At 44.4% G+C, this 15,691-nt stretch overlaps 1 protein-coding gene across 1 annotated transcript in view; it reads right to left on the bottom strand.

The window, feature by feature from the left end:
- The window catches only part of Auts2 (activator of transcription and developmental regulator AUTS2), a 1,133,790-nt gene that overhangs the window by 23,067 nt on the left and 1,095,032 nt on the right, over positions 1 to 15,691 (bottom strand). Inside the window, exons 9-11 of the mRNA XM_010644519.3 lie at positions 3,715 to 4,186; positions 2,295 to 2,548; positions 1,130 to 1,350 (exon numbers count right to left, since the gene is read on the bottom strand). Coding sequence (XP_010642821.2) covers positions 1,130 to 1,350; positions 2,295 to 2,548; positions 3,715 to 4,186 — 947 coding nt within the window. The remainder of the gene's footprint in view (positions 1 to 1,129; positions 1,351 to 2,294; positions 2,549 to 3,714; positions 4,187 to 15,691) is intronic.

Genomic DNA, 15,691 nt, shown 5'->3' with positions numbered 1-15,691 from the left:
TAAACAAAAATATGTTTATAAAAGGTGAACAAAATGGGTAGGAGAAAGGAAGGAGAGGAAGTGAAGTTGCATAACAAGAACTCCACGGAATTCACATCTATTTTTATGATGCCTACACAAACTGCCTCAAAACCAATTACATTAAATAGTAAATATTAATTAAATATTTAAAATTAAGCAATAAAGTCTTCTAATACTGCTTGAGACAGAATTATATCTCAGGATAGAGTTCTAGTATGGTACCATTAATCACAGTTCCCAATTTTCAAAACAAAAACCCTTACTAGCCAGGCCTGGTGGCTCCAGCCTATAATCTCAGCTACTCAGGAGGCTGAAGCTGAAGGATTGCAAGTTCAAAGGCAGCCTGGGTAACTTAGTGAAACACTGTCTCAGAAATTTAAGAAAGGTCAGGGATGTAGCTCAGTGAGAAAGTACTTGTCTAACATGTAGAACCTTCTACATTTAATTCCCAGTACTAAAAAAGGTCCTAAGTAGGTGGAGTGCTGCCAGATAAGACCATGTCATTGCCAGTGGTAGTTCGTACTGCAGAATGAGTTCTGTCCCTGTGGGGCACTCAGTCCCTGACCACCTGCACACAGAGCACAATGCGGCACTGGGCACTGTCGTAAAATATAATAGAACCTCTAACAAAGTAGATTTAGGGAAAACATCTGAATGAGCGAGTGGCGTCCGGGGTTGCCCAGGCCTCCCGACAGGTCTCTCCCCCTTCTCTCTTCTTTACTCCTGATATTCTGTAAGCACACCTGTGCTGGTACTTGGTACAGGTACACTTTAGTACAATCCCCGGGATGCCCAAGAAAGCTAAACAACACCTGGAGGGGTTAACTATCAACACTGGATGTGACTATTTTGGAGTCACCTACAATAAATCCACCCCCAGTGCTAGATACAACTGTAAACAAAGTTCCAAAGTCCCCTGAAGTTAGAGTGTGGTGAGCTGGGACACATTCCCCTCTCTCCAGCAAAGACGGGCAAGGCCCAAGGACCCCCTCAAGGGTTGGTATTCCCATCCAATCTGCGGCCCCGATGCCCATGCCAACCCCAGCGTGCTGCAGAAAGAAAAGAGTCGTGCTCTACTTATCCTCACATTTCTGCCTGGGGTACGCACCATGGGAGGTGCTGGCGTCGGCATGATGGCAGTGGGCGGGATGGCGTGGGGAAATGGCGTGAAGGTGTGCTGGTGCGTGTGCTGGTGCGTGTGCTGGTGCTGGTGCTGGTGCTGGTGGAACTCGGTCCGCAGGTAGGGCGGAGGGCCCAGGGAAGCCCCACGGTCAGCACTCTGAGAGGCCAAAAAACGTGTGTTCAGTTCCTGGCGCAAGATGTCTTGCTCTGGAAAAGAAGAGAAGGGAGACCATGACACCTTTTCTAGTACTGGCTGTTTCCTTCAGAAAAGGACATCCGAAGGCTATAATTTGGAGGGATACTGGGCTGAAGACACAGCAGCTGGTGAGCTACCAGGGTAGAACCAGGAAGTCTCTGGGATAAAGGGGGATAATCCATGAAGGGGGTGAACTAACTCCAGGCCAAACAGCCCTGTTACTGACAGCTGACTGACCCTTGGCGTGCCTATCTGCCAGTCAGTTTCCCAGCTGTAAGTTGTGGGCAACGACATGGCTAACCTCCTGGGTTTGTTGGAAGGCTTAAGGGTCGAGTGCTTAGGTATAGTAAGCATGACCAGCTGTTAATGCGGCAGGGTGTTCATGCCCTTTTTAAGGTCAGTCACTGCTGTACAATTTGGCATCACATGGCTGGACTGGACCAATGCTGGGACATTGGCCTGATTAATCAGATGAGTAGAAGAGTACTCCAATAACAGTAGGTCTCTTTTTTAAACTCTGGGCTATACTGTCACAGAAAATCCATCTCCTCTTCCTAAGAAAAAGACAGGCTTGAGTCACAGAAACAAGTCTCTTAGTCCAGAACACAGCCTAAAGTCTTGCAGTGAAGTGGGCATGGGCCTGGGAAAGCTGTTGTTGCCCTGGCTGAGCGCAAGGCACACAGCATCTGGGATTTCTCACCCAGTGGCCAGCCTGGCAGGAAGGGTGTCCTGACTTCGACCAGCCGTTTACCAGGCTGCACCAGGTCAGTGTGGGTATTGCTTTGCATCTCTGGTGAACCTCTGGCCACAAAGGACAGGAGGTTGATTACGAGAATATATCCAAGGAGGCACAAGACTGTCCGTAACAGCCTAGCCATCAGGACAACAAATGGTGAGGGGGTCACTTAGCAAGGGACAGTGGGTGCAAAGGCACGGCCCAGCATCTGCGTCCTACCTGAGTAAGTGCTCCCGGCAGGGTGTCCGGGGACCTGCAGACTCCCTGACGTCAGTGGTGGTGGAGGAGGCAGAGCAGTGGGAGGGGCAAACATATTGGGGTGATGTGAGTGTGCGGGGGGCTGGAGGGTGGGTGTGAAGCTGTGCAGGGGGCTGTGATTGGGCAGAGAGAGGGGGAATGGGGAGGCAGAAGGGTGGTGGGAGATGTGTGGAGGAGCGGGTTGAGTCTTCGCTGGAGTGCTGCTTCTGCTACTGCTGTGGGAGTAAGGGGAAAAATAAAACAGAAAGGTGAGCAAATGAGCTTCTCAAAGTACATCCCATCTCCTTGCTCAGGTGCACTTCATCTGTCCTGTCTTGCCCCTTCCTCTTTATAGATACTCCCGGACGCTCAGCCGTTTGAAGTCCCTGCTGCTGCACCTTCTTCCTTTGCTACAATGGATGTGGCCAGGTGGAACTGCTGCCCCAGAAATGCCGGGGTTCCTGGTGCAGGGCAGCTGACTCTGCAAGGCACTCAGGGCCTCTCTGGCTTCTGTGGCCAGACTCACCTTCTGCCTTCCTGCCTATCCTCCACCAGCCCTGCTTCCTAGAAAGTGGGAGAGTCCAGGGTCTGAGCTCACCCTGTCCGCCTGCTACCCTGTCCATGAAGTAAAACCCTTTGTCTAGAAGCCATGAGAAGGGTGGGAATGGCGTAGGAGTCAGGAGACAGCCTGGCCCCTTGGGGAAGAACCCTGTCTCCCAAAGGCTACTTTGTACCTGTCCCAGACAGGAAAAAGCAAGTCCCTGAGCCATCAAAGTCACCAGGTTTCCAAAAGGAAAACAATAACAAAGACACAAAGCCTTAGGGGATGTGCAGGGTTAGAATTATGACCCCTGGGGCAACTAGGGCTTGGCCCAGAACCTAGGCTTCTGCCTCTTTCCTTCACAGTTCTCTACGCTGCTAGAATTTGCTTCCTAACCTGAAGCCCAGACAGAGAGCCCACTCTGTGTTGGCATGCCTCTCTTCCTCTCCACTGCTAATTTCTTCTCTACCTCTCTGGCACACAGAGGAACAGACAAACCTAATGAAAAATAAACCTCAAACCAGAATAGTCCATGGGTTCCAACCTTCTGGACTTGCAGACTTAGCTGTCCTTCAGAGTGGGATTCCAGGAGGCAAAAGGCCTCCCTTCTGAGCACCTCACCCTTCTCACCACTGGGGGTGGGTTCAGGGCACAGGCCTGGATGGGCTTCTCATGACTCTGCTTCCTACCTTTCTTCCTCACTGCCCACCCCAGCTTGGTCTTTCCCACCAGACTGAGTCTCAACCGACAACCCACTCCTGGCCTTCAGGCCTCACAGACAAAATGAGGCCAAGCCTCCACAAGGCAAGCCCAACCTCCTGCAGGTTCCCGTCCTGGGGGTCTGGCAGAACTGTGGCTCACCTGAGACTGTTGAGGCTCAGGCTGCTGCTGTTGTAGGTGGACAGTGGCTGGGAGAGGCTCTGGGACGAGGGGTGGGCCTGCACAGATGGGAGGCCCTGGTGAAGCAGCTGGGTGGGGGACTGTGGCCGGGGTGGTCGCTGCACCTGAGGCTGCGGGGCAGGCTGCAGCTGGGCCTCTGGGGGGCCCTGTGGTGGCTGAGTACTCGGAGGGGGTGGCTGGGCTGGGGCCTCTGAGCGCTGCACCAAGTCAGGGTCCGGAGAAGGAGCTCGGAGCTGGGGCTCCACCGGGGGCTGGAGTAGCGGCTGTGGGATCTGAGGACAGGGGTCTTTAAGCACCACGGGCTCAAAGATAGGCTCTTTGCAACAGTCCTGGCTCTTCTCCTGGCTCCTCTCTAGACCCGATATCTTGGGGACAATCGGCCCTGCATCCTGGTTGTCATGTTCGGGCAGCGTGCCAACACCTAATTCCGGATCTGTGCAGGGAGAGCAAAGACAAAACCACAGGCAATGACACGCGAGTGTGGGGTGAGGGGAGAAGCACCTCCAAGGCTTCCCACCCTGTCTGCCCCTCCCACAGGCATAGGGTTAGGGTCCCCATGAATAGGCACAACAGGAGAGGGACAGGAAAGACTGAGAGAAGCAGCCTTTGTCCCTGGTGGGCAAGAGGACAGCCTAGGCCACCAGGAGTCCCAACATGAACGTTTTCCTTAATCTCTACCAAGTCTTTTATGGAGCACAATTAAGAGACAATAGCTGACAAGCAGATTTTTCCCTTTTAAAACAAACAGTTCTTGAATGTATAAAAGGGCAGTATTTTCAATCACAAATGAAGCAACAGTATTTAACAACACACAGATGTTTTCTTGGCCTTTTTTCTCCTTTCTCTTTGCATTTTGGCCCAAGAGACACACTTGACATTTAGAGAAACAATGTTTTGTTTAGAAGTGCTAAATTTCCAGTCAAAAGGCAAGCCCCCTTATTTTTGCCAGGGATCTTCCTAATATCTGAGACCAAGGGTGTAGACAGAAAAGTAAATCACATTTATTGTCAACCTCATTTCCCAGATCTTTTAAGGGACTCTGCTTTGGCCACGTGGGGGTCCCCATCCACCCAAGACCAAGGCGTGCAGATATCGCATGCTTAGATTAAAATTGGATGTAAAATTTAAACAAACTTCTTCAATTATGAAAAAATATAGGAAACATGTTCCTATATGAATTTGGAAGCTACCAGTCTGCTTGCTGCTAAAGGTGAAAAGATCTAAATGTCACATCTAGTATAAGGGTGTCTTTGATTATTCCATAACCCAAATTCCACACAATTCTCCAACAGAATAATGAAAGACCAATATGGAGCTGAATATAAAGGAACAGCCCCAATGTGCAGTGGGTGTTTTTGCATGTATCTGGAAGAAAACTACCTTTGCTATGTTTTTTGTGCTAAAAAGATATATCTTTTTCTTTTACTGCTACACAGTTTAGTAATAAGAAGAGTGTAACTCTGACACTAGAGTATCTTTCAAGCATTCCTCAATGAACTACACTGGGAGTGAACTTCTCTTCCTATCTCCTGTATCAGTATGGAAAGTATGTGACATTCATGCTGGCTGGGTTTATTTCTGTCTGTGCATAAGTATACAATGTATACCTGTTAGCCATTTTTCTTCCCTGAAATTTGTATAAAAGTAATCCATTATTTACAACATTCTTTTTGGTAAATCCATTCAAACTGACAACATACATAAAAGCAGAAACCAGCCCTGGGTTTATAAGCAAAGCACATTTCTGGTGTACAGGAACTCAGCTAACTTCAAGTCTCAGTGAGCAGCCTGGAAATGATACCAACAGGATGGCAAGACGGCTGCCTCCTGGACTTGTTTCAGGTACCCAGAGGCCCATGAGGTCCCGGTCACAAATGACCCTGGACTTATGACATCCTGCTCATGCAGTTTTCTGTCCAATGTGGTTTTAAGAACCTTTTAAGGAAGATTTTTGCTTATGATAAAAGCTTACATTTTATGGGTTCTCAAAACCTTTGTTTCTAACTGCAGGGCTCAAAGGCAACATGAACTCCTGGACGTCCTGGCAGAGCCTGCCTGCCCATGGAGTGTCCTAGGTGACACAGGAGAGCCTCTCTCTTCAGATGCCAGAGCCAGGGGTCTGGCTTTGCTTGTGCCTTTTCTCTCATCCTTTACAAATTCCTGAATTTTCCTTTCACAAAAATCTACTCTAGGATACACTGAAGCCATTATAGAACACACTGAAAACTGCATGCTCCACATACTCAGGCCTGTGATTCAGGTCTGGGACAGAAAGCAGCAACAATGCAGAAACCCTAACAGTACAAAACTAGAAGAGGGATTCACTGGAGAAGGTCTGTGCATGTGAGAGGGGACTCTTCCTATATCCACAGCTAATTTAGGGTTATTATGCTTGACAATGCCAAGAACATATTTTCACCCTTTTGTGTCCTTGGTCTCCTCTTTCTGGACCAAGTAGTAAAGAATCAATCAATCTTTTCTATCTTGCTGAAGTTTATATTCAAATTCCCTCCAAAATTTAATGCTCAAGTTTTTCCCTCACATAAAAAGAAGACCTGCTTTGCCAAAGGACACTGTTTAAATTCATTTCTGCCTGTAATAAAGCACATTCAAAGCACACAGGCAAGGACCCACATATTGTAGCCCAACTCTACTGGTTTCCTTATTCTCTAATGAGCCTGCAGGGTGAGAGCAACGCAGCCCAACTGTAGGCCGCCTACCCTGCTTGGGTGGCTTTGCTTCCAAAGGCTCTGCAGAGGCTATCAGAGCTGGCTTTCTTGTCTCCTCCTCAGCCCCATCACCTCAATCCCAACCTAAACACACCTAGACATGTCAATTCCTATCCAGGTCATGACAGTCACTGCCATCACTGGCAAGCCACGGGGGTAGAGGGAAAACCAAAGCTCACTAGTGAACCTCAAAAGTCCATATCGGACCCGTGGTAAAGGTCTGTAGGAACCAGAAGCATAGAATTTTGAAACATGACCAGAAGGCTCAACTTCTAGTGAATGTACCAATCACCTGACCATCTCACCGAAAGGAGGGTCTGGATCTGAGTCTCGGGACCAGGCTCCACATACTTCTTTCTAAGGATCTCTGGGGTGACACTGTTGATTCCCGGTCTACACTTTGAACAAAAGGGATTTTTATCTATCCATCTCCCACGAGGTGGGGAATGAACAGAAAAGCAGAAGAACTTGCTCACTGGCAGTCATGTGGCTCTCTAATACCCCAGAGAGCTAGAGTTCTAGTTCCTCACCAAGTGCCTCTTCTCCAGTCTACACTGTGCTACCCCTAGAAAGCAAAAATCCTAAAACAAAGTAATTAACGGCAAGTGCAGGACTCAGTTAAAATATGTAAGCACAGCAGACAGTAATGTTAGAAAAGATATGAAGAACAGCTGGCACACTGGACTTCAGCTAATGGGACTGTGACCTCTAATACAAGCAAGGAAGGGACAGGGCTGAGGACCGCTGAGAATGGTGGGGTGGGAAGAGTTTTATGACTCCTCACTTACACAATATGTCTTCAGGCACACATTAGGCATTATGCATCTTTGAGGCTACTCGGTAATGCATTTTCTCTTCCGTTCAATTATTCAATAAATGTATCTTCCCAGTTTAGGTTTTCCATCTTGACAGTTTGTCTTACTTTGTTTCTCCAAATTTTGCAGAAAGACGTTTTTTAAAAGTCATTCAGTATTACTCTATATACTCTGAATTTGCCAAAGATGAAATTTGCTGACTTAGAAAGATAATGTGCAAATTGGCTGTATTTAAACACTGTATTCATTACATTTTCCAGACTTACAAGCCTTTCATCCTGTGATTATGAAAGAATATACTACACATTGTAACATAAAGAGGGTGAATTTATTCCATGTAAAATATAAAACAATAAATGACTCAATACATTAAAAAAAACAAAAAACCTAAGCCAGAGTAAAAAAAGTTTATTTGATTTTGAAACAGATTCCTTGGGAAAATGGGGCCTATTTTATACTTTACCAGTAGAAAGTAAATCCTACATACAACCTGTGGAGGGCAATTTGGCAACATTTAACAAACAAAACAAAATTAAATGGAGTTCCTTTGTCCTGGTGTGTAAAGTTTCAGTCTATAGACACAAGGAACTAACTCGGTTTGAATTGCAAGCTTGAAAATAATCCAAGTGAGAGCATTAGGGGAATAGTCAAATACATTTGGTACCTTCATATAATGGAAAATATAACAATGAATGCCTTATCTACAACGTATAGCACATACTACCTTGTTTTGCAGAAAACGGAAGAAAATAATATATGCATTCATTTTTACCTATGCATAAAGATGCTCTGGAAGAATACTGAAGAAGCCAGAAACAGTGGTTACCTTTCTGGGGTCTTGGGAAAGAGAACCACTAGTGGGGGCGAACCTATGGCACACATGCCACAGCAAGCTCTTTGTTGTCAATGAAAGCTAAAAGGTTCGCCATCACTTGGCTGGAGCATGAGGAGACGGCTAGTTTGTACAAATGCATAAAAAAATAAGAAAATGTAAAAAATCAATACAACGGATATTATGAAAAAATATGAATTATTGAAATGAAAATAAACCCCAACTATAAAATGCACTGTCAAAAAACTAAATAATCTACATTTCTGCCTCAACCTCAAAAAAGGTACCTGTGTAATAGGCACTATTTACTAAATCTCTGAAAACAATTATTCCTATTATTTACATTGAAAACAGCAAACTTTATGCAACAAAAGGAAAAGGAAAAGCTACTATTTGCAAAAAGACATGATTATCTAGCTGGAAAACCTTTTTTTAAAAAAGCCAGTTGCAAAAATTACTAGAGCTGTAAGAGAGCTAAATAAGGTGCTCAAATAAAGAAAAAACACAAACTACGCTAGCTTTGCTATACAATGTTAACAATCAGCTGGGGATGGAGCTCAGCTTGCCTACCATGCTCAAGGCCGAAGGCCCTGGGTTCTGCACCCAGAGCGCGCGCACACACACACACACACACACACACACACACAGAAAATAAAATAAGAAAATGATCCCCCCTTTACAAAAATCATAATACCTGGAAATAATCTAACAAGAAATTTATAGAAACTATACATTCTGTACGTTTTCATAAATGTATTAAATGCATTCCAAATTATACATACACACACACGCACATATATGAGAGCGAGGGGGGTGTCAAAATCATCTAAGAGGTGGTCCTCATCAAGAGGATAACCCTCCTTGGGCAGATTTTAGAAATTTGTGGGAGTACATTTGGCTATTACAACAAGCTGTACAGGATACTAGATATACTACAATGTGCACAACAGTCCCATACAACAACATCTCCCAGTATCTCAATTCACCTTCTAAATCTTACTAGGTCCTAAAATACCTAGAACTGACCTCTATTTTTGCAAATAAACACAATAATATTTTGCATACACAGTGCTTTCCAGGAATGCAACCATTGTCCTTTGTCGTATCTAAGACTTGGCCAAGATTCATTCCCTATTTGGGAAAAACCATGACGTTAATACTATGGTGGCTCCTGGTATCTGAATGGCTGAAATTAGGTGCTTAGATGAGTCTGTATCTATAGTGGCCATATTTAGGTGTCACTGAATAAAACCTTCTGTTGTCTCCTACAGCATACAAGCATTTATGCACTTAAAACCCTGTATTATTCTAGCACACTGTATTATTCTAAACAACTGTCCACTCTTCTCCTTTGCATTTCATTAGGACTTTATATACATTTTAAAATTTTATGTACAAGGGTGCATTAACTATGTATTTCATTCCAGAAAGTACAAATAAGTGTGGTATAAAATATGTATCATACTGTACAAAATGAGCATTGGTCGGGGAGGGATTTAGCTCAGTGACACAGCATGGCAAGTGCAAGGTCCCGAGTTCAATCCCGGAACCAAAAAATAAAGGGGGAGGGGGCGCATTGGCTCTGGTAGCTCAGATTTGAAGTGTTACATCCCCATGATGAACTACACACACTGCTTTTCCAAGTCCAACAACTCACTGCCCAAAGGGACCAGGAGGAGGGAGGAGAAAGGAGAGGGCAAGAGGGCCGAAGGGAAAGTAAACATTATCAAGGCACTGCATATGTGTGTATGTAGATGTCACAGTGAACCCCATGAGTTTATGCAAGGTGCATTATACGAACGCACTGAGTACCTCACAAATGCAAGTAACAAGTGGCACAAATGCAGTGACTACTTCAAAGGGTTGTATAGCAATGAAATAATTCATGTGAGGGGTTTTCTGCAATGTATAGCACCTTGTAAATAAACAGTGTTCTCAAGATTATTGTAAGGAAATATTGAATTCTGAATAATATCTCAGACAAAATTACTACTGAATACAGGAAAGCATGCTATTATCAGTATGGTCTCAAAATGGAAAATTATCTGTGCAAATTTATACATCTATGCACTGATGGGAAAAATATACATCAAAATGTTAATCATAATTCCAATGTCCACAAATAAACACTGGCTTTAAATTGTACATTTTAAACTTCATTAGCTTCATACATTTTCTATGATGAATATATATTACTACTGTGAAAGAAAAACGGGTATGTTATATATTTTAATATGAGCTCCTGTGGGGATAATGAATGCACCTCTACCATCAAAAAAATTGACTGTTCACTATTTCCAAATTATGTCACCTACTGGATTAAGAAAACAAAAACAATGACAACCAGCAAACCAAATCCAAAGTAACTCAAGAGGCTAAATAAGATGGGCCTCTTAGGGTTAAGAAGAGCATGTGCGATTACCTCTGCTGTTTCTGACAGCTTCTCACAGGGTAAATGTGAGCAGGAAGGAAATGGTCAACACTGGTGATGAAGAGGAGAAACAAGAACTCTTTCCGGGCACAGTTTCTATGTGTCATGTGGTGTGTGTGTGTGTGCGCGCGCATATGTGTGTATCTGTGTGTAACAGGGATTAAACCCGGGGCCTTACACTGAGCTACATCTCCAGCCCTAAGTTGCTAAATTACCCAGGCTGGGCCTGAACTCGAGATTCTCTAGCCTCTATCTCCCAGAATGCTGGGATTATAGGCAGGCACCACCTGTCGAGTTTGTGCTTCTGCCCTCTGCATGTCTTCATACAGTCCTAATAGGGCTAGCTCACTACAACGTCATCTCTGCAGCAAACCTGAGCCAGTCTTACAGAATTAAGAAAACCGCGAGACACATTAGCCATTAGGCTATATCCATCTATTCATCCACCCACCCATCTTTATCTTTCAGAATGTCTGATTCATGTCAAGAAATAGGTATGTCCTGTTTTTACATTATTCCCTCTTCTAATTAACTTCTCTACTTATTGGTCCAAATGACAGAGCCACCAAAACTTCATCACACTGAGAATTGAAGACTGTGCCCCCCCAAATCCAGACTTTAAAGTGGGACCATCGTTAAAGGATTGATCTATTCGACACTGAACATCCCAGAAACATATAAAAATACAAATTTCTGTGAATCAACACAGTTATTTCAATCGACCATCAACACTCACTGTTTAAACCTCTGCACTTGCCTATTCTGTTTCTTTAAACAAATTGATTTTTAAGTACAAGCTGCACATTTTGGATATATAGATTAAAGCAGAAACTGTGCTACTGAATTAACTTAGCAATACTTTTAACACCCCTCAAATCTTTTATCTTCAAATCTCTACTGCACTGGCTGTTTTACAGGCAAGTGTCCACCTTCAGGAACACACACTTCTTTTCTTTTCCTCCTCCTTTCTCTTTTCAAATCATTAAACAGAGACCTGTTTGTTCCATTAGCAGATTCAATTGCTTGGACGAATGGAAGGATCACATTCAGTCTTGCAGCTCTTCTTTTTAGTCACTGAAACTGTACAAATAAATTGAGGAAAACCCACTGTTTGTTTAAGCCAAATTAATTTTCAAACACGACAAGAGTGGAAGATCAGGGGAATGATGGGTGCTTGGCAGGTCTCAAAGAGATTCCATTTTGTGCTTGTCATGTTGTGTAAACATTAATTACCATCTGGGAGGCTAAGCTCTGGGCTGAAGTCCGCATCACAAACCTCTGAGGGCCTTCAGGGTTCCTATTAAAAGCAAAATCCTAAAGAGGAAAAACTAGCCAGTGCATCTGCCAAAACACCAGCAGCCCACTGGGAAAGCCCTATGGAGTCCAGCTGCTCTTATTGGGGAGGACAGTGTGGCTATCATCTGGTTCATCAGGTTAGCCCAGGACCAGCCCATGTGATAGGGATGGAAGGAAAAGCAACACACTGCACTTGAGGGTAAACCTATTTCAGGCTTCCTCTGCCTAAGCCCTACACTGAAAAACACCCTCATTTTCATGTACACACCTAGGTTCCCGATGCCTCAAGACTGAAAGTCTGCCTCCAAGGAGTATATGTGGAGATGGAGGCTAACAACTCCAGTCTACGGAAGGAAGAGCTCCAGTGGTCAACATGGGTGTGCAAACATCTTATTTCTTTTGAGGCCTCCAGCAAATAAGAAGAGTGAGGGATCAAAATCAGGATGTGAGAGAAAAAAAAGAAAACACCATTGTGTTACATCTACAGGTGAGGCTGGGAGCCTCAAATGTGTCTCAAAGCCAACAATGTCAAGATCACACATAATCCTCGTGTTTTTCACATCACAAGAGGAAAAGACTAATTAGTATTAAGTTACTTCATCCAGGCAGCAATGTGCTAGACCCTGAGGATACAAAGATGAAAAGAGGAAAAAACCTGTGTTCTAGGAGCTGACAGTAGATGTAGATTGCAGTACAAAGGAAAACACTACGGAGCTGGCCAGCTGGAAACTCATGGGTTGAAATTTCAGTTTTTGTTATTTTTGTATGGCTTAGAGCTAAGATTAGACAATCAGAGCTAATGACGCTATCTTATATTTTACTGATTCTGAGTTATTGATGGTTAAGGCACTTTTATCTAAACACCTTCCCACTTTACCCACTAGGAGATCAGTCCTTGGTCAAAATAACACAATCTTGCAGTGGGAGGTGGGGCTCTGATGGAGGAGGAAATCTCCAATCACTCTGAGAAAATGGAAAAATGGCAAACACCAGTTTCAGAGAGAGACCTTGCTTTCGTGTTTCGGCCACAAAGATATATCCCCATTTTTTTTCCTTTGTGTCCTCCTGCTAGCCTCAGAATTGATCACCTGGCTTCTGTGGACAAAAATCACCTGTTGCTTGGTTTCCATGCCCAGTGCCTGCTCCCTTCCATGGGTCTTAAGCTGTCCTGGGCTGTCTGGTGTGTGTGGCTGGTGATTAAGAGCCCAAATGCCAACGTGGGCCATACACACTCCCACTCCTAGCACAACATCCTTAAAAGCAGCGGACACTCAACACCAAAGACAGCACTTCTTTGTCTACAGAGCAGTGCAGGAGGTCCTCACAACAAAAAGGCTCCAACGGCTTTCCAGCCAAATAGGTCTGTAGCAAGGTGTGGCATGGTGCATCTACCCACTTAGAAGAACAAATTGGAGGACAAGGCCATCACTGCAATAGATGCAAACATTCCTTACACTGGGAGAGAACATGGAGAACCCTTTGCTTATTTTGAAAAATTTCCAAGAGGTGCGGCACCAAGGCACTGAAAATGAGTTGTAATTTTAGATGTTTGGTTTAAAAAAAGAGAAAGACGGGCTTCCTAGTACCTAATCATACCACTTTTCACTTGAAGATCAAGTGAGCACTGAGGTAGCCAGTACTGTCACTGCTAAGGACAAATGGGGAATGAAAAGCTGTCAAGCCCACAAACAGGGTGTATTTATAGACCGGGCACCTTTCTCACCTTCCTGCTGCTCTCTCCAACTTTTAGCATTATTCATCTAAGGGTTTTCTGTGCACAGCTCAAAGGGTCAATGATCATGAGGCTAATATGACTTGGGTCACCTTCTGAGGCAAAAATATTTTGGTGAAATGTTGTCATTATTTTATCTGCTAGTGTAATAAATATTTTTTCTCGAATTTGTAACCTGTCATTTTTGTATCAACACATTTGTGATATTACAAGGCGGTAGAACAAACTTTCTTCAATAAAGCAATTAGCTAATAATTTCCACTCCAAAAAGTCAGTAAATGCCCATTACAGTTGGGAAATAACTGGCTCTAGGTTACACCTTTGTTCACCACTTTCAGCTTCACCTAAGGTAATTTCCTCAAGGACAAAAGTAAAGCCAACTGCAGCAGAGAGCTATGGTATTTAAATGCCGTCAGTCACCTACCTTTCTGTATTGCTATCCATTACTATGATGCTGTTTTATCTGGTTTGGGTGGGACACATCTCAGATAACTGCTGGAGCTCATGTACAAAAGAGGCAAAGAGGAAATGCAAGAATTCCTGTCTTTTGACTGTATCTTCTGCTTTTCTTCAGCTCTCTGGCCTTGCCTCCAAGTTTCTTAACATTCTGAAGGTTGTTCCCACTGAACTTAAGTCATCACCAGCTTACTTTCTCACTATGCTGGAGCCAGCATGAACACGCTCATTTCATCCCTCTAAAATAGAAGAGGCACTTCTCACTTCTCCCTCAAGAACACACTCCCGTGAGGGTCCAGGTATCAAAAGGAAGGTAACAAATCACCCTAGGAGGAAGGACATCTGTGTGATGTCGCTTAGTGACTACGTCTTTCTGTTCTGCTCTGTTCTGGAAGGAACTCCAGACACCCAGGAAGGATGACTGCTCCAGCACTGCGCTCATTCTACGCCAGTGTAACGGCGGGAGACGGGAGTGCTTAATTCCCACAGCACTATTGGTGATCTCAGTCAGTTTTCTGCCAAGTTCTCACAGCTGTCACCTGGAGTGCAGCACAGGAGGAAGCAATTCCTTCAGCACTTCATCAAATATTCTAAAAGCAATCAGTGTTTTCTCGACATTGCTCCTGTCCTGTTCTCAACAGTTCACTGTGAGAAGTGGGCTCTGCCTTGGGAAATATCCACTCTGTTTTGGCATTGCATGCTCTGTCAGCATTCAGACATGCTTGTCTGTACCCCTGAGGATAGATGACAACTCTTCACCAATCTGTTCGCACAACCTGCCATGGTCCATGGGACCTGGGTGCTGCCAACCTCCGCAATCTGTCTGACTAGCTCATGTGTGAGCACCACAGAAGCCTCTAGCATCAACCTATGAGTTCTCTTTCTTTTTGGCTATCACAGAGTCTGTGATTCCTTATTTAAAGGCGAGGCAAGAAAAAGAGGACTTTGACAGTTTCTCTAAGTAAGTTTTGACCTTTCTGGTCCCAGACTGTTCACCTCTCAGTATGATTCCAATGTACTTTGCAACCTCACTATTCCAAGTGCTTGTCAGCATCAGCATCATGAGCATCAGCCAGGAGCTGGTGGACCCTTTCCACATACACATTCCAGTTTGTAAAGCACTGTTTCACAGCACTGCTAGGAGTGTTTAGGAGCCTTGGCAAGCAAGGCCCACTCGTGAGATGTATCCATAAGGAGGTTCATCCTTCTATGTCCTACCTCCAACACCTCTTCTCCATGGAAATCACTCCCTCTGTTCCTTCTAGAGTGGGATCTCTATCAGCATGTACGCTGTACACGGGGGTACATAGAGGGTTCCTTCAGGATCAGGAGCTGCCCCCAGTAGTGGACAAAAGCCAGTAGTAGTAAACTGATTGTGCTATCTCCCATCTGAGTTCCATGCAGATCACTAGATCACTCAACATGCAGCACAGGTAGTTACACAGTCTCGATGTAAACAATGCCCTTGAAGGACTTGATGGCTGTCATAAAGAAGAGGAAGGAGATTTATTATGAACAGCATCATGGATAGGGCCAGGCTGTAGAGGAACATTTCAACATGGAATAAATGGGCTGCCTTACACAGTAATAAGCTGTTCTTTACTGAAAATAAAGAAGCAAAGGCTGAATGACCATGATAAGAATTTT

This window comes from Fukomys damarensis, unplaced genomic scaffold, assembly GCF_012274545.1.
Source record: "Fukomys damarensis isolate Sample0158 unplaced genomic scaffold, DMR_v1.0_HiC HiC_scaffold_17, whole genome shotgun sequence".
Lineage (NCBI taxonomy): Eukaryota > Metazoa > Chordata > Mammalia > Rodentia > Bathyergidae > Fukomys > Fukomys damarensis.
Note: the sequence above shows the minus strand (reverse complement) of the source record. Positions and strands in the feature narration are given on the sequence as shown.